General features: G+C 44.9%; 1 protein-coding gene across 2 annotated transcripts in view; it reads right to left on the minus strand.

Annotated features, from left to right (window-relative positions):
• The window catches only part of USP28 (ubiquitin specific peptidase 28), a 48,874-nt gene extending 25,806 nt beyond the window's left edge, over positions 1–23,068 (minus strand). For both annotated transcript variants that reach the window (XM_075279702.1, XM_075279701.1), the window contains exons 1-11: positions 22,896–23,068; positions 14,389–14,466; positions 13,971–14,103; positions 11,300–11,402; positions 8,659–8,821; positions 4,939–5,025; positions 3,687–3,824; positions 2,835–2,908; positions 1,889–1,965; positions 896–1,038; positions 456–583 (exon numbers count right to left, since the gene is read on the minus strand). In XM_075279702.1, the coding sequence (XP_075135803.1) occupies positions 456–583; positions 896–1,038; positions 1,889–1,965; positions 2,835–2,908; positions 3,687–3,824; positions 4,939–5,025; positions 8,659–8,821; positions 11,300–11,402; positions 13,971–14,103; positions 14,389–14,466; positions 22,896–23,048 (1,277 nt within the window). In that variant the 5' untranslated portion in view covers positions 23,049–23,068. The remainder of the gene's footprint in view (positions 1–455; positions 584–895; positions 1,039–1,888; positions 1,966–2,834; positions 2,909–3,686; positions 3,825–4,938; positions 5,026–8,658; positions 8,822–11,299; positions 11,403–13,970; positions 14,104–14,388; positions 14,467–22,895) is intronic.
• Between the last annotated feature and the right edge of the window lie 4,913 nt (positions 23,069–27,981).

Raw genomic sequence — 27,981 nt, forward strand, 5'->3', positions numbered from 1 at the left:
AAGAAATTTACAGATCAATGTCTAACTAATACTATACATCTTATTTGTGCTAGATACAAGTCACCTTCTGAAATTATGAGGTCAAAAAATGCCCATATACATAAGAATATGTATACCCTTCAAATTTGGAGGTAGGGGTCAGCTACATTAAATGTATGGGCTGTGTCAGCTCTCCCCCCAACAGATGATGTAATTGGAGGAGTCCATTAGGCACCAAGAGGTGTCTAACAGCAGCGTAATCCCTTCTCCCATTTAAAACACTTAAAAAAGAAAATAAAATTGCTGCCAGCCCAACACGCATTCAGGCAACAGCTATTGAAGATGTATGGGTACCTTTATCACCAAAAAGTCAATATCAATTTTAGTAACCAAAGATCAACATATAGCGGCAAGAACTGCATGTGTAGGGATGTACAACCACATATTACACCTGCACTCTTCTGACCCACTCTTACCTGTCCATATAAACAATCTCCGGGAATTCCAGCTTATTGTGAATCTTCTCTGGCTGCCCCAATGACTGATTATACTCAAACCGTAAGAGTTGAAAGGTCAACACCGGAGGTAGTTTGGTAAACCAGCGCTGCAAAGAGAACGGAGACAACGTAGTGAGAAGGGTATACATTGGTTATATGCAAATTTTTCTTAAAGTGAACCTCTTAGACAATTTAATCTGCCCTATCAAAGAACAGGATTTGTTAAAGGGAGAGAAGTTAAACTAATATATATCAGGATTTCTGAGCATATGGGAGGGGGTTAAGAACGTTATATACCCCGATATGACTCACTCAGAAGTCCGACCAATATCTGTGCTATGAAATAGATATATTGGCAGAAATACACAAAGTTGGGGACCGTGTTATTACCGCAGAGGCATAACCACTACCAAACCAACCTCTTGTCTGAATCGCATGATTTTGCCGCTCTCGCTGTGCTCGATCTCGCCCTCGGCTCCTTCCAGGCATTCATTTAAGTTGTTGAAGCCATTTACTTGAAGAGGATATTGCCCAAAGGTTTCAACATTGGAGAAGGTTTTATCTGTTAGGACACAAATAAAAGCGATGGGAGAGCGTAAGAGTAGTAAATGCAAGTAAAAATAGCTGAAAACCGCAGAAATAAAGTTATAATTCTCACTTATTAAATGTAGCACCTGACCAGCCACATGGCTCACTCCACACTGCCTGCTCTCATTGTAAGGGAATGGGCACACAATTGGGAACACCAAATGTACGGGTAGTGCAATATGTTACTGAAATCCAAGCCTCAGATTTCTACTGGACAAATTCGCACATGGATTTAGCACCAAACCAATTTATACATGGACCCAGTGTCAGGAATTGACAAATTTAGGGGGGGGGGGGGGTGTTTAAAAAGTGAAGTGTGAGTTGAGTGTCAGCTAGATCACAGGTGGTTTTCATGCAGATTTTGGAGTGAGCTATGCACCAACATCTGCATGAAGAAAATGCTGTGTTGTTTTGAGTCATTGAGGTCAGCAGTGATGGAAAGTTCATGTGAATTGCTTAGAGGGGTTTTTCAGGCTAAAGATATTGATAATGTATTTCAAGGATAGGTCATAGATATTAGAACACCTGGCATCCCAAAACATACTGCTGTTCCCGACAGCTTATACACAGAGCAGCGCAGGAAACTGACCATATGGGACCAGAGCAGGTACTATAGTCAGCTCACATTCAAGTTAATGGGAAGTGATCCGCAGTAACCAGGCCTGGCCACTAGACAGAACAGCGCTGTCCGTATCCTGCTCCCTTCTCTGTGCATCAGCTGCTAAGAACCGATTGGGGGTCAGGTATAAAGACGACATGACGTGTCAGCAACACGGAAGACCTAAGAAATAGTGGTGTACATAGATAAAGAGATAAAGACCTACCTTCCAGATATCCCTCATTTAGAAAAGTGCCATAAAACAGCTGCACCATTGGATTTTCAGTCTTGTCTGTTGGATGCCTACACACAAGATATTAAGTAAGAAAGTGAACGCAAGGTAAAGGACACACAGCAATTTACAAGGGGAAAAAAAAACCTGGTTCGAGCCAAGTGACCCTAACCCATCTCCAGCGCTTGCTTGCTGTGTTTTTTTTCCCTCCCTCTCTCCAGCTCCCTCCTACTCCTCACCTAACTAGATTTCTGTAACAGGTGAAATTTGCAAAATTAAGGTGTTGCCCAGATCCAAGACACTGATTGTAGTGGCCTTTACACTACTTAGACTATACGGTGCTTTCTGTGGCGACTGTTCTTGGCACTGCAGATCAGCTTTATTTATTTGAATGGGACTGAGCTGCAGTAAAGCTGTGTGACCAATGGATTTGATTGTCTGGTGCTCAATAGTCCTAGATAACCAGCTTTAATGTTTGGTTTTTTTTGTTTTTTTTTAGTTGAGACCACATGTCAATTTTTGCACCATGGGTTTTGCACAGAAACGTGCAATTGCTTTCCGTTTTGCACCACACTCACCACTTTCCTTAGATGTAAACTGGAATACATGAGCCCTGACATCTACAGCAACTACAAGCTGTCAGAAGTCAGTGCAGGTACAAGGTCCAGTGGTTCGCGTGCCCGATTTAAGAGGCGGCATGCACCTGGTCATAAATGAGGCGCATGCTTTGCCAGTGCACGGCATATGAAGACTGGCAGTGAACATGCCAATCTTTATAAGTTTGCCCCATAGTTAACAGGATATTAAGAAAATTGTGTTGCATTGATAAGCTGTTTATATGAAAAGGGTTTGAATACATAATACTAAAGGCAAGTGACTGATGGCGACAGAGGGACAGAGGACCCTGCCTTATAGTCTACAAGAAGTAGGGAGGACTTACTCTCCATTAACAGCCAATTGGAAGGCATCTTCAAGCCAGTCCAGTAACTTGTGGGAAAACTCGCTGACATCTTGCTAGCATGAAGAAATACAACATTAGTTTAGGTCATTTTTATACATTTACCACACACTTTGTTCCATCCCTTGTTCTTCTTTCTATTGATACAGACTATGCACATATCCCAGAACAGTCCGTAGTATCGCTGGCGTTTACCACAACGTGACCTAGAAAGAAGCCCTTCACACAACCGCTGACTCAGAGGTAGAATAGGAAGTATCGCAGAACAGATGTCTCAAGGCTGACAAAAATAGCACAAGGAACAACATAGAAACATGGAGGAGAACGCAAACATTACATCTTATCAGAATGCAACGCTGATATGGATTCTGCCTCAAAATCAGCAAATTCCACCTAGTCGGGGTCCAGCTACTCCTAGTTACTCCATCGGCCCCAGGGCTGTAGACATCAGTGCCATTAATGTCGGCACCAATATCCCTCCACTGTCAGACTGGTGGGCCTTACAGCCTAGATTCAATTTCAGTTTTACCAAATTTGTTCAACCAGAAACAAAATCAGGACCAACCAAACCCAAACTGAATCTTGGGAGGTTTGTTCATCTCTAGTCTTGACATGTTCTTCACCAAGACCACTAGGGTCACTTTGCCGGCGTCTATTAGCCATTTTATTATGTTAATTAAATTAAAAGGTTACATTTAAATACTGACCTTTACTAATTACTAATGGCACATCATGTCGGCTACTAGACAGATATAAGCCCTGCACTTAACACACACACGTATCAAATAAACAGGTCACCAATTCCACACCCTGCAGTACAGAGCACGTCCTTACCTGCTGCGCCTCCTCGGACAGGTACGCATCCTTCAACAGCTCCAGGGCAGCAGTAGGATCAACGTATTTTCTGTTGGTTCCAACCATTTGGGCAAAGAGATACTGGAGCTCTTGCACAAAGGCAATGTTTCTCTTCTCCTGAAACAATACAGGGCTTGCAATGAATGATCATGTATGACCAGCTTATCAGACACTACACACAAAGGCCGTACAGGATAGAGCATGGCAGTCTGGTTCTTCCATAGCCCCCTAACCATGAATTATTGCGACCACAGGGTAGTGTTGTGGCGGTAACATGAACCAATGATGAGGCAAGGGGATGTGTCCCAGACTACTACAGACTGCCTGTAGGTAATGTAGCTAAATTGTAGTCACAGATCTGTCCCGATGCACACACACTTCCCGCAATGTGGGGCCTTAGCCTAAAAGGGTTTTGTAACACTTAACATTGAGGACCTCTCTTAGTACATCAACTCAAGATCTAGGTGTAATAAGAGGCAGAAACTCTGCAGAAGAAGAGAAAAAAAAAAAAAAAAAAAAAATCTGCAGACTTTGTGAAAAATGCTGCAGAGGGAGGAGAAAACAAAACAAACAAAACCCTACACTACACACACGGGTTTCCTTCGCTTTGCTGCAGCTCGCTACATGGAGCCTTAGATTTAAAGGGGTTTTCCAGGTAGATTTTTTTTTTTATTTATTTTTTAATTAAAAGGTCTGTTCATGTTATTAATGGGTTAAAAGGGCACCCATATGCTTTTAGCAGGGTTTTGAGCGATTTCTAGGTGTCTGTGGCATGTTCTGCATTTGTTTACAGGTGTACCTTCCTACTATGTAACTTCCTGTATACCTGTCAATGCTCCTCCCCCCCCCCCACACTGTTACAGACCCCTCCTCCTAAGCTATCCCCCACCTAGCTATGCTATCTACTGCACGTCTAGAACTCATCCTCCAGACCGCGCACGCGCTGTAAGAGACTGAGAGGGGAGGACCCGTTCCGGACACAGGACGACATGTAAGCATTGATTGGGATGTAAGACGACTGCGGACATTCCGGTTCGGAAACTGTGAAATGGAACATCACCGGATTATCAGAAAGTGTCCCTGGGGCGGTCACATGGCTGCCCCAGGGATATAGGGAATTATACTTTTTTTTTTAAATTAATGTAAATTATAAGTTAGGTGGGGAGAGAGAGTTTACTTTCTAGGTAGAATTTAATTTTCTCCCGGACAACCCCCTATAAAAGGTACTTACACTGCGACTGCGACACCTCTCGATCATCCCTGGCGAGATACTGTAGCTATGGACTAGCCTTCGGAATTCAGGCAGGTGGAAGAGCGACTGAAAAGAAACAAAATCTATTTAATTTTTTTGATACATTAACCAACGAAGGAAGAAATACAGGCGATGGTTCTGAGGACAACGCGATCTTTAACCATTGAAGCGCCTCAGCGGTACAGGCCAGACTTTTCCTTATTGCTCAGGCTTTAAGTAAACCTCACCATTTTAAATAAAGAAAACAAGCGTTCCTTTTAATTGCTAGTTTAGGTTTCCACATTATTGCGGCTCTGAAAGGCGCTCTGTGGAATACTCAGCTGGGAACCAATCAAACTGAAGGGGTTATTTCTATCTCTGAGTCACGCTAATAAACAGCGAGAAACCAATCAAGTTGCAGACCGTATTTCTAACTACGGCTTATTCTCATCACGCGCACCCGGGAAACCTAGTAAAATGCTTGTTTTTAATTGAGCGCCACTAACGCCAACCAACCAGTTTAACACAGTCTTTCAATTTAAGAAGCAAACTGGAGAGCTCAGTGCCAATCCGCAGTCACTCAGCACCCCCACACCGCGGCGTTCCCTCGCTTTTTCCGTTTAGCAATCAAATAGTGTAAACACAGCCATTGAACAGCCAGCGCGAAGAATTCAATCTCACAGGAATTGGAAAAATTGCGCTGAACCTAAACTTTAAATGTTCGCCGCCTTCCCTCGGTTAATGTCCCGCTCCTACTAAGTAACGTAATTAGCAATTAGGAGAGTCATACATTTTAAGGGATCTTTAATAGTCAGACACTGTAGACACTGAGCTGATCTCTCCACAATAAAAGGGAAGAGGGGGAAAAAAAAGAAAAATCCTACATACTATGTTCCAGTTGCAGGGATTTAAAAGGCATTGTCTGGAAGCGAGAGAATTGAGACTATTGAATATCACATTATCTGACCCATTTCAAGGCTACCTAGTCTCCCTGCTGGTCTCTGCTCCATCTCTACATACAGTAAATGAGCACTGACAGCAGCAATGGCCGGCCTCACCCTCTGATTGGCCGAGCTACATTTCCCATTTGGCTGTTAGGGTAAGTTCACACGGGGTGTTTTGGACCAGAACCTGAGGCAGAGGCCGCCTCAGGTTCTGTTCCAAAATACAGGTAGTCACGACTGGATGCCGCTGCAGTGTACCGGCATCCAGTCGCATAGTCCGCTCCGAATTAGGCCCAAATGAATGGGCATAGTCAGGAGGGAGTGTCTTCAGGCGGATGTCACAAGGCAAATCCGCCTGAAAGACTGAGCATGTCGCTTCTTTTTCCGGGAGCTGGGACAAACTGCTTCCGAAAAAAAAAAAAAAAAAAAAAAAAAAGAAAGTGACCGGCTCCTATTAATTTCAATGGGAGCCGTCTTTTTGGTCATGATTTTGAGGCGGACCAAGATCCTGACCAAAATACCCAGTGTGAACTTACCCTAACACTATCAATTTCATTTTTGAGGGCCATGAATCAGCAATGTTAGTGTGAATGTAGGCCCAGACCTTTGCCAATATTCCCCCCCCCCCAAAAAAAAAAAAAAAAAAAATAATAGACAATTCCTTTAAGCGTCACAGCTAGACATGAAAAATAAGATCACCTGTGGACATATACAGGATGCTAGAATTGTAAGACAACTACTTTTTAATGCATTAAAACCAGATACTAATATATCTTCCCTGTCCAATCCCTGTTTTTACTTTGTGCACAGAAACAGAATTTAAGCTGCCGTCAATCATGTGGACGGCCATCTTGCCCTAGCTGCTGTTAAGGAGCAGTCACCTCTCCAGACATCTGTGCTAAAGCACAAAATAAACCTGTAACACCTATTCTATGACCTCTGTGCTGTTCCTGATATTCCTATTGGAAATTCATAGATTAGATTGGGAACTGGGTGTTGCCACTCTTGTCAAAGGGGTGTGTCCTTGCATGGGTTGATAAAGGTAGTACTGATTGGACAGTGTCTGACACCAAATGGTAGCACAAAGTATATTCCTAAATTTCTAGGAGGAGTAATACAGGAACAGCACAAATGATGCTCCAAAATTATGGATTTCGGTAAATACTTGTATTCAACGTCAATGGTTGCGGCAGGTTGTCTTTCAAACTTCTAGTCAACAGCAGTTATATGGAGTACAGGAACACGTGGGTGGGAGATGGCCACGAAATTCAATGGCAGAGTGTTATGGGCTCTGTGTATACAGAGAATAACTTATAGAAAAACTAGCTGGTACCCGCGACTTCGTCTGCGGTGATCGTAGAAGTGGGTATATACAGGCGCGGGTAAGGTTTTCGTACTGTGTATAAGGTATGGGATATGAAATGTAACTATCTTGTTTTTGCTGTAATTCTGAGAGCACATGAGACTTGTGTTGAATGTAATTTGTATTTCAGCTGCTATACGGTGTTGGTATAAACTGTACATAGTGTCTTTGGGACAGAGGTATTTCAGGTTAATATACTTCAATATACGACATTGTATGATTTGTTATTTTCCGCCAGTACATGTACGTTTTGGGCACAGGATACTCTTGAGCAAGCAACATAAAGTCTGGCCCTGTGCATGACAGTTCAGTAACTCCATGCGCCTCTTAGTAATAGCAATTAACCCCATCATGTCCCTCACATTAACCCTTGTGTAAGAGTTACTGATATGTGAGAGACTTGGAGGTAATAGTTAAGTATCTTCATTATTGATGTCTTTTATTAGTACCTCCATATGTCTCACATATTAGTAACCCTTATATGGGGCCCATAGGGGTTAATATGAGGGACATGATGGGGTTTATTCCTAATGTGAGGCACACAGGGGTTAATATGAGGGACATGATGGGGTTTATTCCTATTAATGTGAGGCACATGGAGTTACTAAGACTAAACTAATAATCCCAAATGCCTGACATTAATGAGAACAGTAATCCTATGTACCTGTGTGTTTTTCAGTTTCACTTTGCTAGCAGCTTCCTCTCCTCCTCGGGGAATCTTTGCAGGATGCAGACCACTATAGCAGGCACAGACCTGAGCGATTAAGCTCCACCCCCTGGGTTTCCTGCACCCCTCTCAAAGGGGAGTGTCCTTATGCCTCAGCTCTAGCAGAGCACTGAAGAGACTCAGACTTCATTTAACTCTTGCAGGTCCTGTGCTGCTGGTGTGCCAGTGAAATATGGCAGGAGTGCCACTCTTGGCATGTGTGCCAGGGGTTGCTGACCTCTGCTGTAGAGGGTAATATGAATCTTGTGGCTTGCTATGGTCCAAAGTGTGTGAGATTGTAGAAATAGTGATGTGAGTTTGGGTTTTGTGGGGGTCCTGGGAAAAACATATGTGCGCTATTGTGACGAAAAGTAGCCTATTGCGCAATCGAGTGTAGTGACTATGTTTGTGGAAAATTTCAGCCAAATCGGTGGAGCGGGTTTTGCGTGATTGAGGAACAAACATCCAAACACACAAACCCACAAACATCCAAACTCACAAACTTTCACCTTTATAATATTAATAGGATTATAGCCAAGCCTGAAAACCCATAAGCCCCATGTAAAACCCATTAACTGGTTAATGGTCAGACATGCACAGCAGAGAACGAACACAGCTCTTACAATGTGAGCTGAAAAGGTCCAGTGCAGGTCACAACAAAAATATCCTCCTATTTCATGTACCCTTGTCATCAAACTCTGACGTACCTGTATTACGGCACTGAACCAGCAGGTGTTCCCGATGTTCTTCAGTCCGACCGGCCAGTCTCCAGACCTTATTAAGTCGTGAGGGTTAGGAACATCTCCCCAAACGTCGCAACGCTTCCTCTTAGGGCGGTTTTTGTTTTCTAGTATGTAGCGGTCACTGGATCTAAAGTAAATCAGAAAGTTATATAAAGTTATACAGGCCTTCAATGAACTAGAGAAGAAGGTTGGAAACAACTGGACAAGTAACTAACTATGCATTTAACAGCTGGCACGGGTGGACTTAAACACTAAACAGATGGAAAGGCAAAAAAGCCGAGGATCCAGTCATTTCATCTCACCACTTAAACGGGTATAGCATAGATCAGACCTGGGCAATGTACGGCCCGTGGGCCATATCCGGCCCTCTGACTGATTCAGTCCAGCCCACACAGCGAGTCTAGTGAGGCATGTCTTAGTGCCGGCAGGACAGTGCAAGAAGATGGAGACGTGTGGTGTGTGTCCTAAGGTACTGAGAGAGGAGGGAGGGAGGGGGATGTGAGATGCAGGGTGGAGAGTGTGTGCGTGTGTGGCTGTCTGGGTGTCTATGTCCCAGTAACCTAGAGGCAGAGATGGAAGGGGGATGTTATACTGGGGGCAGATATGGAGGGGGGGGGGGGGGGAAGACATGAAATGGGGCACTTAAACTGGGGGGGGGGGGACACATTAAATTGGGGACAATTGGAGAGGGCATTAAACCGTGCAGATAGCTGGAGGGGGACATGTCTGCCTCTAGTTGCCCCCAGTTTCATGTCTCACTCCAGCTGCCATTAATTTATTGCCCCCCTCCAACTACCCCCACTGTTAATGTCCCCCTCCAGCTGCCCCAGTTTCATGTGCCCTCTAGTTTCCCCCAGGATAAACTGGGGCACCAGGAGAGGGACTTAATACTGTGGGGCAGTTGGAAGGGAACATTATAATGTGGGGACATATAATGTACGGGTGAGTGTAACAGGATTATACTGTGTGGGGGCACATGAAAAGATGATTGAGAATGGGCGGAATCAACAGAAGTGGATGGAGCTAAGTTTTACACAGTGCGCATGACCCTCTAGAATAGTTTCAATTTCTTATGCAGCCCCATGGGAAAATTAATTGCCCACCCCTGGCATAGATGGAGCCGCATCCAGAGCTCTATGGCACGCAAATATGTCATTTTGTCTGATAAGAGCGGCCCTATAATCTACAAGAGTTCAGTTGTCCCACTTACTCCCTATTGGCAGTAAGCAAGGTTTGCTTGCTTTGCCCTCTACATAGGCTCATAAGAACTCTGCTAGGGGTTTAGGATTTTTACTACTGTCCGATGCTGCCAATGAATATGACAAATGAAAGGTTTATTCAGGTCTTTATACATAACGGTAGCTTGCAGAGCCCTGGCCAGGTGGCCTCAATCTGAGCAAGTAGATTTAATAAGCATTTGGCTGACCAATACGGCACAAAGTGATGTCCGCAACAGCCAATCTCAATGTCGTGTACAGGTTAGAAGACAAGAGCAAGGACCAGAATGGCTTCTATAGGCTCCAGGTTTAATAAAAGAAGGCACATTAGCAAGAACCTATATGATAAATTTACACTAAGACCTATTCAAAGAGAAGAATTCACCACTAACTCCATGGCTGATTTTTCCTACATTCTGTCTCCCCTTGATGCTTAGCATCAGTATTTCACCATGGAGAGCAGGAATTGGAAAATAAAGAGGAATCCGAAGTGGAAGTCTGCCTCAAATTCCTCTTCATTTTCTGACGGGTGTAATAAAATTAAGAAGAGTCAGTTAGTGATCAGTTTTACATGAGGGAAACACAGGGAGAACATTCGAGCCTAGACCGCCAATGCTACAATGCTAACTACTGCGCCACCTGCTGGTTAGGGCAGGTTCACACCTGTGCCCAGTCTCCGCTTTGTGGGTTTCCATCTTCTGCCCGAGAAACTGGACAGGAGACGGAAACCCAGCATCCTTGCCTTGTTCTGCAAGGATGTATCGGTACATCCAAGCTGTAGCTCACCAAGAGAAGCCAAGCACAGTTTATTACTGTCCCCACCTTCCAGATCGCGGTGTGTACAGTGCTATATAAGCGTTGTATACACAGCTATGGGCACCGCCATTATGTAGCTCCCCCCTCTTCTCAAAGTGGATCATGTAACCACCGGGTCAAAGTTTTTAGATCTTCAGTAACATATAGGATGCTGTATTCCTCCTGTAACTGGGGCCACATGTACCAACCCCCAGTTACAGGGAAAATTAGCTTCTCCCCCCCAACTCCCAAAAAACCCTCCACTGATCAGGAAGACAGGGGACCACATCCACTATTCTAAACACAGCGGTGATCGGACATTACGCGCAACGCTCCATTCATTCCAGTTGTAGTGCTGTGCACTCTGCTTTGGCTATTTATTGAAATAAATGGAGTCGGGTGCATGCTGCTTCATTCAGTATGGAGAGCAAAAGTCCCACGTTCTCCTGATCAATTGGAGTCTGAGCAGTCAGACCACCCCTGACCGGTATGTTATCTTGCTTGATGGTAAAACCCTTTTAACCTATATTTAGTAAGTATGTAGGGGAGGGAGGGGTGAAAAAGGGTCAGTGCAGGAAAATGCGCCTTAGTACCTGTTGGGATCTCTCGCCTCCAGCAGATGATTTGTGGCCTCTATTAAACTGAGAGCGATGGCTGCCTGAAGGTCATCTTTACTGTGAACTGTGTCAACCAGCCCTATAAAAGAAAGAGGAGAGAACAAAAATATAAATATCCATAAATCTCTAATCTATAAACCAAATCCTAACATATCTACAGCTTCTATAAAACTACATATTATATTTATAGACATATGCACGATAACATCAGGAAGTTATTTCTAACATACAGATCTATAGGAAGCTTTTGCGATTGCCCCGCAGAATCATCCTCAGTATGCAGGCAGGACACAGTCTGGCGATATACAAGATATCCTCTCATTGCCAGTAACGTCACAGGTTATGGACAGAACGCTACTACAGCCAGAGAGGGAATTACTAGGCAAGGTGGGAGCTCTTCTAAAAAGAGCCGTATATACTCCAGTATAAGCCGAATTTATCGGCACAGTTTTTGTGCTGAAAAAGCCCCCCTCGGCTTATACTCGAGTCAAGCAAAAAAAAAAAAAAAAAAAAAAAAAAATTATATTATATATACCGTATTTTTCGGACTATAAGACGCACTTTTTTCCCCCCAAATTTCGGAGGAAAATGAGGGTGCGTCTTATAGTCTGAATGTGGGTTTGCAGCATGGCCGCGCTACTGCCACCGCTGGTTTTCTTCAGCGGCAGTAGCGCAGCAATCTGCAGGCCCCGGCAGCTAAGACAGTCCCCGGCATCTGCTGTAATAGACCGGCGGATGCCGGGGAGTGTCTTAGCTGCCGGGGCCTGCAGATTGCCGCGCTACTGTCACCGCTGGTTTTCTTCAGCGGCAGGAGCGTGACAATCTGCAGGCCACGGCAGCTAAGACACTCCCCGGCATCCGCCGGTCTATTACAGCAGATGCCGGGGACTGTCTTAGCTGCCGGGGCCTGCGGATTGCCGTGCTACTGCCGCTGAAGAAAACCAGCGGTGGCAGTAGCGCGGCCATGCTGCAAACCCACTCCTCCACCGCAGGTCCCGACAGTCAGTTAGCCCCCTCCCGGCCTCATACCTTTAGTGAGCCGGCCTGTTCCGATGACAGCCGGGAGCCTAATGAAGGCTCCGAGGCTTGTCATAGATATATATTACTATCGCGGCTGGTCTATGACCCTCCGCGATAGTAATGTATAGAATCTCCCATAGACGTCTATGGGACTTGCAATCAAATGATTGCAGGTTCAAACCCCCCTAGGCGGGGGATATTAAAATAGTAAAAAAAAAAAAATATATAACATTACTGTGAAACATATACATTAGGTATCCCTGTGTCTGAAAATGCCCGGTCTACACCTGGCCCCACAAAAAAAAACGCCCTATACATCCCTGTACAGCTGCAGGATCACCTGTCAATGTGGCCTTGCAGCTGTTCCAAAACTACAACTCCCATATATTAAATATTTTACCATTTTTTGCCTGAAAATTTTTTTTCCCTATTTTTCCCCCGAAAATAAGACTGTGTCTTTATTAATTTTTGCTCCCAAAGCTGCGCCATGTCTTATTTTCAAGGGTGTCTTTTTTTTTCAAAGAAGAATTCACATATATTGCTAAATATAAAAATTAACATCTAAAAATATTTTTATACTGTACAGTATTTAATATAGATTTATAGAGCAGGCGATTTTGGACACAGGGATACCTAACATGTATGTGTTTCACAGTATTTACATACTTTTATATGTGTTCTAGGGAAATGGGTTGATTTGAATTTTTAATACTTTTATTTTAACTATGGCGGCCACCCAGGAGTCGGGCAGCTGCCATAGCCGCCTGGTGTCTGCTGGTGTCAGCAGACATCCATCGCTAATGCCCACACACGCTCCCATAGAAATGAATGAAAGCGCCCGGCACGCCGGCAAGGCAGCAAAATATGTCTGCCATGCCTTACTTTCGGGGTACGTCCTATTTTCGGGGAAACACGGATATGGAGATTATATATATATATATATATATATAGTGTGTGTGTGTATGAGCAGCTGCAATATTAATGCATGGAATCTACCATAAAATAGTGGGGGAAAAAAAATAAGCTTTAAAAAAAAAAAAAAAATAAAGTAAGTAAAAGTTGTAAATCCCTCCTTTCCCCTAGAATACATATAAAAGTAGAAAATTACTATGAAAACATATACACATTAGGTATCCCTGTGTCTGAAAGTGCCCGGTCTACTGAATATAGGGGATCTGCAGTGCTCCTGTTCCGTCGGGAAGGGGTTAATAGGAACACTGCAGATCCCCTATATTCAGCCAGGCTGAATCCCAAGTGTGTGTGTGTGTGTGTGTGTGTGTGTGTGTGTGTGTGTGTGTGTGTGTGTGTGTGTGTGTGTGTGTGTGTGTGTGTGTGTGTGTGTGTGTGTGTGTGTAGGGACAGTTCTCAAGCTCAGGGAAGGGGCAGGCAGACAACCATAACACCCCCTCCCCTTCCCCAGCACCTACTGCACCCAAAAACTCCGACCATTTTAATTTTTGAAACTTTACAGTAGCTGCTGCATTTCCCCCCCTTGGCTTATACTCGAGTCAATAAGTTTTGCCAGTTTTTTGTGGCAAAATTAGGGGCCTCGGCTTATACTCGAGTATATACAGTAATAATCTGTCTGCACTGTAATAAGGAGAGGAGATGTCAGATGAGGACATACCATTTGTTCCTTGAATGACTGTAGCACTTTCCTCAGTATTTGTCAGTTCATTATTTAGCCCCCGGGTCTCTGGCTTCTTGGCACACTCTTCGGTGAGAAGGCTGACAGCTTGTGTGAGGTCATTATTACTGACCTAGGGTAAGAGGCGGAACGTGGTTAGTTTTCATAGGGCAAACATTTCTGACAAAGTTATGAAGCTTAATGTGAGCCCATCATGCAAGAGACTAGAAGGCCATGGTCATATCGGCATTGATATGCAGTTATGGCAGTGCCCGCCACGCCATTCGTTTCAATGGGGCTATAGAATATATCGGAAATACAGCACGTGAAAGTCTTCAGCAGTCCCATTGGAAAGAATGTAGGGACATGCAAAGCCCCCTAGTTGTGGTGTCCCCTCCACCTACTATATAAAACTGACCTTCAGTGCCTCACTCAGAATCGTTACGTTTTGAATCCCTGTAATCTCCTTCAGTTGGTTCATCAGCATTTGGTTGTCCTAGAACAAGAACACAAAGAAAATTCACTTATTAAAAAAAAAGCACTTTTCCAGGAACACGTATTTCAGATGGTAGACAAAAGCCACCGCACATCTTTGTACATATAAGTAAATAACATTTTGCAGAGAATTAAAAGTTTTCTGTAACCATCTTAGTGGTGACATCTGTTGTCTTGTTCAGATGCCAATGGATGAGGCCGTTATTGCAGGAACTTTGTATGGTCTAGGACTAGTCAAAATCAGGCAATGATTTCCTTATTGTGGCCGGGAACACTACATGCACCAGAAGTTAGCCCAACCACAATAAGGGTTTGATGGATGATTTATTTATTTATTTTTCCTAGAATATAGGAAATAAAATAAATGTTCAGTATGCTGCTCTATAGCGAGCTACACCAAAATGGCGCCCGGACATGTGCAATACCGCTCTGAACGGAGCAGAACTGCACATGCGTGAGAACTGAAATGCAGCAGCGCGATCTGGACGGAAGAACATCTTGGGGGGGGGGACTGGTGAGCTCATTTACATAAAGTAATTAACCAGAATTACAATGGATCGGCAGGGAGAATCCAAAAAGGAAGAAGGTAGTAGTAAATAGTCTTTTTAAAGGATATCCAAGAATGTCCATCTCAAAACCACTGACACCAATGACACAATCCCTTTAAGCAATCAAACTATAGCTTATCCTACATTGTATAAAGTGAGGCATAAACTAGAGATAGAGAAGATTTAAAGGAATTGTCCACTTTTGCCATGTCACAGCTCAAATAAATGTTTCAAAGAACAACAACCACACCCAAAATCCATAGAAACTTAAATTTTATTCGTATCCAAAGATAAAATTGTATGGACACATATACACAATTTAACAAATACCATAGATATCATGGGGAACCTTTAGGCTGGTCTTACACAACCGTATTGAATGTACGGCCCACTAGTTGCTGATCGGCAACAGACTCTGCAGATGTCCATGTCCTTCCGCACTCGCCCATAGAGTTCTATGGGCGAGTCCGTGCAGTGCCGCAATTCACGGCCATTACAGACATGTGCTATAAATTGCGGACCACGGTTGCAGCCCGTGGATAAAATATCTGGTGGTGTAAGAGGCCGCATTGAATATAATATGTCCACAATTGAAAACGCTCAATTGCGGACTTACATTACGGCCGTGTAAGACCAGCCTTAAGGTTACAATGCCAGCAAACCATATCAGTGCATTAGGCTATGTTACCATTTGGTCAAACATTTAGTAGTTTGCTTGGATTGGTTTGCAATCGTTGGTTAGATGATGGAAGTTTGCATTTTGTTAGTATAGTTTTCTACTTATGGTCCATTTCCCTTAAACTTGCAATCCATGATTCATTACTCTTATGTGATATCTATAGTGATATTGACATGGATTACTACTACTACCGTATATAATCAAGCATAAGCAGAGTTTTTCAGCATGAGGTCAGTAATTATGAGAACTTAATATTTGTTTGTTGTAGAATAGGCCGCTACCTGCTCGAGTATTCCCAGCAGGCAGCGGCCTATTTACCAACCTCCCCAGACCTGCTCACTGCCGTCCCCGCTTCACCTTATACTATAGGCCGCGGAGGCCGGCAGCGAGTAGGCCCTCTCCGGGATCCGATGTTAATCCTAGCCGGCTTCGGGCCTATATGGCAATATCCCAGACGTCATGTGGTCTGGGATATTACCATATAGGCCCAAAGCCTGTGCTAGTAGTAATAGCCTGTTACTGCTAGCACAGGCTTTGGGCCTATACAGGCTGCTACTGCTACCATAAGGCTTTGGGCCTGTATGATAATGCCCCAGACAAGACTAATATATACATTAATTATACATATATAATAGACCTGCAGAGTTGAGTACCGATCACAACCTGCAAGGATATACAATAACCTAGGAGTGTCAGCAGCATCATACATGGACATCAGGTACTAGCAGATGCCCACACCTGTTACTGCGCAGGGGGATTACTCTAGGTCCGGACAGAGGCCGCTTGGTACATCAACCAAGAGCTGAAGGCCAGACCACATGGCCGATTTACTGACCATAGACTGTCCCTCATTTCATGGTCACATGTCCAAAACTGAAGAAGTCACCACTAAGGTGGTTAGTGAAAAATCTGGAAAACTCTGCAAAGTTTTTAATAACATTTGAAAAAAGTTTAACTTTGATCTCGCCATTTTAAATATGGTTATGCTATGAAATCTAGCAGTATAATATCTGCATCATGTATATAGAAAGAACATGAAGCTAAACCTATCCTTCTATAGGTGTAATAAACAAGTACAATATTACACAGATTGCTGTAACAATATAAAAATTACAACACACACACAGTCATTGTGAACACACAAGGATTATTTATACTATGAAGAGAAACGCGTCACGGTATTGCTGACATCACGCCATTGCTCTCCCCCCGGCAGTCCGAGCAGACAGAATGGCTTTTGAGGACTGGATAGCAGTGACTAGGAACGTCCCGGGTCGCTATGTGCACTGGGACATATAAGGAGGCGAGGGAATGCAAATGAGCCCGATGTGCTATTTTGGGGTCGGTCGCACATGCCATTTGTGTTTGTCATTCCTGCTCACAATGAGGTGCCAGCGGCTCATCACTGAGGCTGCAGCAATGAGATTGGGCAGAATTCAGACCTCTTCTTGCACATGGACAGCTGCACAACTCTGACAGTCAGTCCTATTTATTTACATGGCCTGGCTGGAAGAGATGAGGAAACTGGAAACTATGGCAGAGAATACTAAGATCTCAATGCCTCTGAACCATGAAATTCAGCATCAAAACATCCCAAGTGAAAACACCCGATATGGGGTGGGGGGGGGTCTAACAATTACATCTTAAGAAGAAACCATGCTGAATCAGAAGATATTGGAGATGTGGAATCAATACAAACATGAAGGTCTGAAAACGGACTTACAGATTCTGATCATAGCCGACTAGACATCAGATTTGTGGCCATGCAACCCCCATATACAGGTAGAATGGGGTTCTCCTGACCCCTGGGTAGCACTCCAGAAAGAGCCATCTTCGTTGTACTTCATGGTTGTGAGCGGTAAAAACAGCTGAGTATGTCACCAAGTGCAATGGAGGCACATATATACCTGGTTTATTCCTTTCTGGAGTATGAACAGGGAGCTCCTATACGCCAGATAGATGGGAGCCCTGGAGGGAATGTATGAGCTATTATGGCCCCTATGCACCTCCATGACTTTTCTATCATTACAGTATAAAACTAGCTTTGACTACAGTATTTGGCAAAAAAAAAAACCTGACCACCTACTATTCTTTAGAGGAACATGCGATCGATCGATTAGATATTGCACAAGCCAGACAGCAGGTTACACGAGCAGGTATAATAAAGGTCTGTCTGGAGTCAGATCGATAAAGTAGTTCAGTATAAACTCTGCAGTGACATTCAATGTACCAGCTATACTTGGTTATCTTAATCTATCAACTCTGACTGGAGCGGCTGGAAGCGTGCGGACCACCTCTCCTTGCAGACACCTCTGTGACCTCTGGGGACCATACATGACCCATCCTGGGGATGAATGTGATTTGTAGGATAACCACTTTAAGGCTATTGCTCCAAAGTGTACAACTGTAGATTACTGAATCAAGAGCAACTTTTAGGCTGAGGCCCCATGTTGCGGAAACGCAGCTTTTTTTGTTGCAGATTTTGTTGCAGTTTTTGAGCCAAAACCAAGAAAGGCTACATAAGGAATGGGAAATATATAGGAAGTTCTATCGTTCTACCTCATGCTCAATCCACTACTGACTTTGGCTCAAAAAACTGCAGCAAAATCTTCAACAAAAAAAAAAAAAAAAAAAAAAAAAGCTGCTTTTCCGCAACGTGGGGCCTCAGCCTTAAGCTTCTATACAGAGTTTTTTTTCCCTTAATAGAGAAACCCTGAAGTTGTCCTCAAGCCTTAAAGCAGCAATATTACTACAAGTCATGGTGCATGGAGCTCCAGTCCAAATAGGAATACCCCTTCCAGTGGTACAAGAAGTTACCTTAATTCATGTAACCCTCTCTCCACAGGATGGGAGTTATCTAGCTGATCAGCAGAAGTCCAACCGCTGAGACCCCCACGGATGATGAAGATGTGGCCCCTTCAGTATAGGACTACAGCAACTAAAACACGGATACCCACACTCCTAGAGCTAGCCGACCACATGCTTCCTTCACTGGGAATGATCAGTAGGGGTTTCAGTTATAGGACCCCTACCGATCAGCAAGTTCTGTGAACATAACTGCAATACCCCTTTAACATCTGCCACATTTTGGATGTAGAACGGAGTCAGCTCTATATAAAAGCATATGATGATATAATCTATGATACATAGAAGACACGTTGTAGACTCAGGACCTGATTCACTAGTCTGAATCTGTAGACAGCGGTCAGCCCCAAAGAGAAGGGATATGAAGGACTATTTACAGACATGAGGTCAGCCTTTATATTGGTAGAAGTGAAGATATTGAGGTGTTGTCTCCTGGAGGATGTAAGGACGGCAGTCAATAAGCAGCAGTGGCTTCCATCTGGTGGACTCCGTATAGCCACAGCCTACATGAGCGCCCATTCCACTGATGTGTGGTCAGGTACTATAAAGATATCTCTGCTGCCACACAGATATACTGGTGTATACAGTAAAATAAAAAGGGGTGGGGGTGCAATCAATTACTAAGAGTCAGATGACACCCCCCCCCCCCCCACGTCCCCATCTGTGAGGAGAATAGGGGTGCTCTAAATATCCAAATGCTTTACTTTGCAGTACTTTGACATAGAAATGAATGGAGTGGTAGTACATCTGCATCGATTGGGCCTGGGTGCAAAGCAGCACCCCTATTCTAGTGATCATTGGGGACCTGATGACTACCCCCCCCCCCCCAACTGACCTGTGATCTACACCTTATACTGTGGATGGGTAGAATATACACAGACAAGGGTTTAGACTGGATTGGAACAACCATATGCATGAAGAAGAAACTAACACTCGTACTCCCCTAAAGCCAAATCCCTGTTGTGAGGCCTTAACATGGCAGATCCGCATTGTATGTAGATATGGAGTGGAATACCGAGTCACATCTCGGTATTGTATTCATGCAGGATGAACGCCATTGTATGCCCACACTCTTATAGCGCTCTCCCAAAGTAACGGCAGCAAAATCCAAACCCTCAACAAAGCAAAACTATATCCCAGGTCAGCAACGAATACCTCTCTAATCTCAGGGGGTGAGCCGCGTGCCCCACACATTATCTACTCACCTAATCCTTTTGCTGGCTTTGCCACAACTGGCTAACACAAACCGCCATCATTCAGCATACACACGTTACGGTAACAGAGATCCTAAAAGGGGTTGTCATACCATAGCAAGAATAGCAGGGTATGTGATAAGTGACTCACGCCTGTACCCCCATGAGCACAAGAACAGGGGGTCATACATACACTTTTGAACACAGAAGCGGCCTATTAATACAGGTTACAGTCACATGTAGGAATCTGCCTCGAGATCACAGCAAGACGCTGGAATAAGTAAATATATCAGCACCCTGTTCGATTTGGTCGCAGATTCATTCATATGGGCCTAGTCAGTAGAGGAAAGCCGCCATCCAACGGGTGCAAAATACTCAGAATTTTCCAAGCATGTTGCACATAATAAAGTGTGAACCTGGCCTTAGGTTGGTTTTTGCATTCTACGACTTTTACACATCGGAAGGCCTAGTCTATTTTGCCATTTTACGGGACTGACTCACCCCTACGGACTTTTTGCCATTTTTCCACAACAGAAGAGTCCTGGATAGAACCTGGGACTTCATTTTTATTGCTTTTCCAGACGAGTAAGAAAGTCAGCCAGAGAGGTGCTGTAAGGTCACGTAGCCAAATACTGCAGAGTAGCAATAGGTCAGAGAACCCTCACCCCGTGTCATCTGAGGTCACCAGACATCTGAAAGCAAGTGGCCACTGACAGCTATGGAATTGAAGGGGCTACTACATGTAGTGGAAAACTAAGGAGCTGGCTTGTTAGGAAGATAGCATGCAATGGAAGAATGGCTTAGAGGGGTTAACCAGTTTCTGATATTGATAGATGAGTTGGGCTATCAATATTAGATCTGTGGAAGTCTGAAACCCGGGGCCCCAGCAGAATAGCTGTACAGGGCAGACTGGTTCCCAATAAAGTGGTACAAAGTGTATGGGCAGCTTAAGGCTGAGCTCACACGGGGTATTTTGGTCAGGATTCTGAGGCCGTATCTGCCTCGAAATCCTTACCAAAAAGACGGCTCCCATGGAAATCTATGGGAGCCGGTCAGTTCTTTTTTTCTGGGAGCTGTTTGTTCTGGCTGTCGGAAAAAAGAACGGACATGCTCAGTCTTCAGGTGGAGTCGCCTCGCAAATCCACCTGAAGACATTCCCTCCTTCCGAATAGGCCCATTCATTTGGGCCTAACCCGGAGCGGAGGACGTTGCATCGGCATCCAGTCACAGCTACCCGTATTTTGGACCAGAACCTGAGACTGCCTCCACCTCGGGTTCCAGCCCAAAAAACCCTATGTGAACTCTGTCTCAGGTACATCCATACACTTCAACCAGGCAGAGATGCAGCACCTAAACCCAACGCTATCCTGTACAACGAGAACTGTAACTGCAAGCATGTGAACATTACTGGAAAGTGGGGCAGCACGGTGGCTCAGTGGTTAGCACTGCAGCCTTGTAGCACTGGAGTCCTGGGTTCGAATCCCGCCAGGAACAACATCTGCAATGAGTTTGTATGTTCTCCGCGTGTTTGCGTGGATTTCCTCCCATTCTACAAAGGCATACGGATAGGAGAAAAAAAAACAAACAAACAAAAAAAACATTGTGATCCCTATATGGGGCTCAATCTACATTAAAAAAAAATTAAATAAAAATCCATTACTGGAAAGTGTGCAGCCCTATTGTGGGGTCCCCAAGTGTCGATTCCCCACAAAGCTAATATTTATGGCCTACGCTAAGGATAAGCCATCAAGATTAGAAATTCAATAAGCCCTTTTAATGTCAAAGTTACTGAATTTTCTCTCCAGTCTCAGAAACAGACATAGGAGGTGCCCCACGATGACCAGTTTTTTAATGCTGTAGTAAGGGTATGATCACACAGAAGTAAGGGTATGATCACACGCCAGAATTCTGCATGTAAACACTAGAGATGAGCGAACACCACGGGAGTCAGGGTCCTTTTACCCTTGAATGAACAGGGCAGGCATTCTGCCTACAGACAGCCAAAGAGAGCCCAGGACCAGAGCTGTGGAGTCGCTACCCCAAACCACCAATTCGGAATCCTAGTTTTCTAAAACCCATCTCTGAGTCCGGCTGCACCTCTTGGATACATTATGGCTGCCATGTATGTCTATACTGCATGGCAGCAAGAAGTGCTAGTCAGCTGCAGCAAAGAAAGTGAAAAGTGGTGAGTGGGTGATGGGCAGAACTGCGGAGTCAGTAGGCCAAAACACTGACTGACTAATAGTCAGAAAGGAGCAGGAGATGTAGTGATGGAATCCTATGAAGGGAAATATGTAACAAGCTGGGAATATATATGATACAAATAATCTATTGAGAAGCCGGGGCAGTAACTGTATTCCAACTTCAGCCAAGTCAACCCGACTAACACTAATCATGGGGATCAGGTCATGTGATCTTCCCAAAATCACTAGTCAGAAGAGACTTTGGGGGCCCCCTCTGACCAGCACTGTGCCCCCACCCCCCCATAGACATTACTATACAGTTAGATGAGTCTTTGGGGGTCTCCTCTGACCAGCTCTGTGCCCCCACCCCATAGACATTACTATACAGTTAGATGAGTCTTTGGGGGTCCCCTCTGACCAGCTCTGTGCCCCCACCCCATAGACATTACTATATAGTTAGATGAGACTTTGGGGGTCCCCTCTGACCAGCTCTGTGCCCCCACCCCATAGACATTACTATACAGTCAGAAGAGACTTTGGGGGTCCCCTATGACCATCACTGTGCCCCCACCCCATAGACATTACTATACAGTCAGAAGAGACTTTGGGGGTCCCCTCTGACCAGCACTGCGCCCATACACCCAAGCCCCTATACAGCCTATAAAGGGGAGCCACAACTTATACACAGAGGAAACAGCTGCTGTCACTTTTTGGGGGGAGGGGGCTGCTGCCAAACTTTTCCGTAAACTTCCTTCGGCAGAGTACGCAGCGCCCCCCGCCAGGTCACCCCTAATAGAGCGGCATTTCACCCAGGCCCGGCTCCGGTACACCAGGCACAGCACTCTGGGAGTTGTAGTCCTCAGCACATGGTATAGAAGGTAACGGTGACAGGCGGCGGTCACACTGCCGTGCCCGCTACTGCAGCCCCCTCCCCATTTCCTCGGCCGCCCCCCTACCCTCACCGTGCAGTGAGGAGAGCGGCTCCCCCCTTCAGGCTCCGCTTCCTCCTCCTCCTGTTTTGCTTCCTCCTCGTCGTCGGGGTGTCGCTCCTCAGTCACGTTATTACCGGTCATTATTACTCCCGAGACACCGCGTGTGCCCGTCCTCACTGACATCTCCCGGGCGCTCACCGCACGGCGCGGACACCACGCCCACTAACTAGGGTAACCACGCCCTCTAACAGACTTGTACGGCGGGATATTTCACTGGGTCACGGAGTGACGTCATGAGGTCCAGCTGTCTGCTGCCCTGCAGAGTTACAGGGGAATTCCGTGCTACACATTGTCCTGAGGGAAGAGAGGCGGGGCCAGATACTGGGCACTTGTCACATGGCGATACCATAGATCGATAGATGATCGATAGATTTAGTGTCTGCAGGGACAGGGTTGGATCTGATAAAGCCAATTGATATTCTATGCAGCTGTGTCTTGTTTTCATCACGTTTGCAGGTCAGTTTGTGTTGTAGGTTTTTTTGTGCTTTGTTTACAAGTGTGTGTATATATATACACACACATAACTATAATATGTGTAGATTAGACTGACAAAATGCAGCAAGAATTCGACCATGGACTGTATATTACATGACCATGGACCATATATCACATGACCATGGATCGTATATCACATGACCATTGACTATATATCACATGACCATGGACTGTACATCACATGACCATGGACCATATATCACATGACCATGGACTGTACATCACATGACCATGGACCGTATATCACATGACCCTGGACCGTATATCACATGACCCTGGACTGTATATCACATGACCCTGGACTGTATATCACATGACCATGGACCGTATATCACATGACCATGGATCGTATATCACATGACCATTGACCATATATCACATGACCATGGACTGTACATCACATGACCATGGACCGTATATCACATGACCATGGATCGTATATCACATGACCATTGACTATATATCACATGACCATGGACTGTACATCACATGACCATGGACCATATATCACATGACCATGGACTGTACATCACATGACCATGGACCGTATATCACATGACCCTGGACCGTATATCACATGACCCTGGACTGTACATCACATGACCATGGACCGTATATCACATGACCATGGATCGTATATCACATGACCATTGACTATATATCACATGACCATGGACTGTATATCACATGACCATTGACTATATATCACATGACCATGGACTGTACATCACATGACCATGGACCATATATCACATGACCATGGACTGTACATCACATGACCATGGACCGTATATCACATGACCCTGGACCGTATATCACATGACCCTGGACTGTATATCACATGACCCTGGACTGTATATCATATGGCCATGGACTGTATATCACATGACCATGGACTGTATATCACATGATCCTGGACTGTATATCACATGACCCTGGACTGATTTTGCACTGGGAGTAAGCAGAATGAATGGCAACAAGCAGAGATCTAGAAAGCTGTGAGGAATTGATACAGAAAGTATATTGGAAAATTGTACAACTTTCTGTTATATAAACAATAAAACTGGTCTGAAAGTGGACAGCCTCTTTAAATCTTGGATTCTTTGCAGTCCATGTCTGTTTTCTCTCCAAGCTCATCTAGAAGTATCAGGTGCACTTTCTTCCTGATGCAAAGAAAATAAATCCTCATAACCTTTTTGAACATCTACAAAAAAACATCTGCAGTAAATCATTTTTTGCAGCATTTTCTTCCTCTCTTGCCTTCAGATTTCTGCATACTACACATATGGAAAACTGCCATCTCAGAAGACATCTCAAATTAGTATTGGCCGAACCCACTGATTTTGGCGGAGCTGACTGACAACTTAATGTGTATGGGGGTATTTGATTCCCCCTTGATGGCATGTATCAGGTCCTCTGGTTCATGGGGGAGTCAAGTTGCCTCCAGAGTGTTATGAAATTGCTTCTAAAGTAATTCCCAAAGCTGCAGAAATTGGCAGATAACAGAGAGAACTAGTACAAGCTACCTGAATCTCACACTGCCCTGGCTGATAGAGTCTAAGACAAATCTGCTCCACTGCCAGGCCAGATGGACTTGGCCATCAGGACACAGGTTATCAGGCCAGTAGGTAATGTAAAATATAGGTGCAACGGTAAACTGAAATCAGACCAGGAAAAGCAGCAAAAACAAAAAAGGTCAAACCAGAACAGCGCAGACTATCCAAATCAGAAAACATGCCAAGGTCAAGTCCAAGAGTTCAAAGCCAAATCAGTAAGCAAACAGATATCCTGTAAACAAGTCAAAATCAGTCACCTAGAGTACAGCAAACAAAGAGATATGAGCAGAGCACGTCCCCTCCAATGTGACCCCACTCTATAATGTCCCCTCCAATGTGGCCCCACTCTATAATGTCCCCTCCAATGTGGCCCCACAGTATAATATCCCCTCCAATGTGGCCACACTCTATAATGTCCCCTCCAATGTGGCCCCACAGTATAATATCCCCTCCAATGTGGCCCCACAGTATAATATCCCCTCCAATGTGGCCCCACTCTATAATGTCCCCTCCAATGTGGCCCCACTCTATAATGTCCCCTCCAATGTGGCCCCGCTCTATAATCTCCCCTCCAATGTGGCCCCACTCTTTAATGTCCCCTCCAATGTGGCCCCACTCTATAATGTTCCCTCCAATGTGGCCCCACTCTATAATGTCCCCACCAATGTGGTCCCACTCTATAATGTCCCCTCCAATGTGGTCCCACTCTATAATGTCCCCTCCAATGTGACCCCACTCTATAATGTCCCCTCCAATGTGGCCCCACTCTATAATGTCCCCACCAATGTGGCCCCACTCTATAATGTCCCCACCAATGTGGCCCCACTCTATAATGTCCCCTCCAATGTGGCCTCACTCTATAATGTCCCCTCCAATGTGGCCCCACTCTATAATCTCCCCTCCAATGTGGTCCCACTCTATAATGTCCTCTCCAATGTGACCCCACTCTATAATCTCCCCTCCAATGTGGCCCCACTCTATAATGTCCCCTCCAATGTGGCCCCACTCTATAATGTCCCCTCCAATGTGGCCCCACTCTATAATGTCCCCTCCAATGTGACCCCACTCTATAATCTCCCCTCCAATGTGGCCCCGCTCTATAATGTCCCCTCCAATGTGGCCCCACTCTATAATGTCCCCTCCAATGTGGCCCCACTCTATAATCTCCCCTCCAATGTGGCCCCACTCTATAATGTCCCCTCCAATGTGGCCCCACTCTATAATGTCCCCTCCAATGTGGCCCCACTCTATAATCTCCCCTCCAATGTGGCCCCACTCTATAATGTCCCCTCCAATGTGGCCCCACTCTATAATGTCCCCGCCAATGTGGCCCCACTCTATAATGTCCCCTCCAATGTGGCCCCACTCTATAATGTCCCCTCCAATGTGGCCCCACTCTATAATGTCCCCTCCAATGTGGCCCCACTCTATAATCTCCCCTCCAATGTGGCCCCACTCTATAATGTCCCCGCCAATGTGGCCCCACTCTATAATGTCCCCTCCAATGTGGCCCCACTCTATAATATCCCCTCCAATGTGGCCCCACAGTATAATGTCCAGTGGTGTAACTAAAGTCTTGTGGGCCCCGGTGTAATCTTTTGTCCGGGGCCCCTACCTCACCCCTACAGTGAATTCTTGATAGTGATGGTTATGGGTGATAAGGAGTTTAATCCCCCTTAGTGTGGTTCGGGTAATCTGTGGGTCTCCTTGGCTTATGGGCCAGATGGAAGCTGCAATCTCAATACTGATTCCAGTGCTTATGGGCCCCTTAAGGCTCCTGGGACCCGATGCGATTGCACCCTCTGCACCCCCTAAAGTTACGCCCATGCTGAGAATCCTAACACAGAGTTGTCTAGAAGTGGCATAGACTACAAGCACATGACTGTGTGTATGTACACATCCACAGAAAAACAGAACAGATGGCATAGGGGTGCCATCTGGTGCCATCTGTGCTTTGCTTGGACCCAGACACTTCTATGGTTGTGGCCAACTTGTACAATGGACCATAACAGGATATCTTATCACAAGAGAGTCTGGTTTATGCCCCTACCCGAGGGCAGTTCCGTGTGCCTATCCACTAAACCAGTCAGGCTTCATGTGATTGGATAACCAATTCTAAAACTGCTTCAGTTATGCACCTAGGTGACATAGTGTGAACAGCGCATAGTCTGCAAACGACAGGACATTACAAAGTCAAATGTTCAGCTCAGTTCTCCATTTGGTTTACTATTCGCAATGTTGAATTGTTGGAGGGTAAGAACGTGTAAAGAGAAGATGAATGGCGAGCGTCTACTGTAACATTAATATCTCCGCGCATGTGATTCTCACTATTTACATCTCTTCGCTCGTGGGGAATATCATTTTTCAGTTGAACAGATTTATTTGGTAACACTTTGCTGAGATCAGTTTTCGAGTTTATGTAACAAGGGCTGATAGAGAATCGTTGCATGTACCTGATTAGCAATGCCGCTTCTTCTAACATATCCTCTCTTCCACCTAATGGCCATATGTTCATGTTTCCTACCCAAAGACCGTACTGTAGGAAATATTTATCACATGCATATCTGAAGGATGTATTTATCGGCAATGGAGCTTTACTTGTTATGGGCTGATGGAAACTGAGTCATCCAATATCTCCGAGCAAAAAGCCAAATACATCTGCAGATTTTTAATAACCGTAGTTTCAAAAACACGATCTAAACTGCATAAAAATGTGCAAAAACATGCGGCGGTTTGTACGCACAGGTGTTATGCTTTCTATTCTTGTACCAGCCTAAAAAAATTAGGATATTTAACCGAAGGGGCACCACTTTTAACAATTGGCATGACTCTTTGGACTTGGTGAGCTAATCCATACGGCCTGTCCCACTATTCTGCTATGAGAGGCTACCGTTACCTACTCCACCCATGCACCAGGCGCAGCTTATATCAGTCATTTAGTAGGCAAATCTCTCTGTCTCCAGAGGTCCTTGTTGTCACTAACCCTCCGCAATGTTCATGTAGTT

Source organism: Leptodactylus fuscus, chromosome 6 (genome assembly GCF_031893055.1).
Source record: "Leptodactylus fuscus isolate aLepFus1 chromosome 6, aLepFus1.hap2, whole genome shotgun sequence".
Taxonomy (NCBI): Eukaryota; Metazoa; Chordata; class Amphibia; order Anura; family Leptodactylidae; genus Leptodactylus; species Leptodactylus fuscus.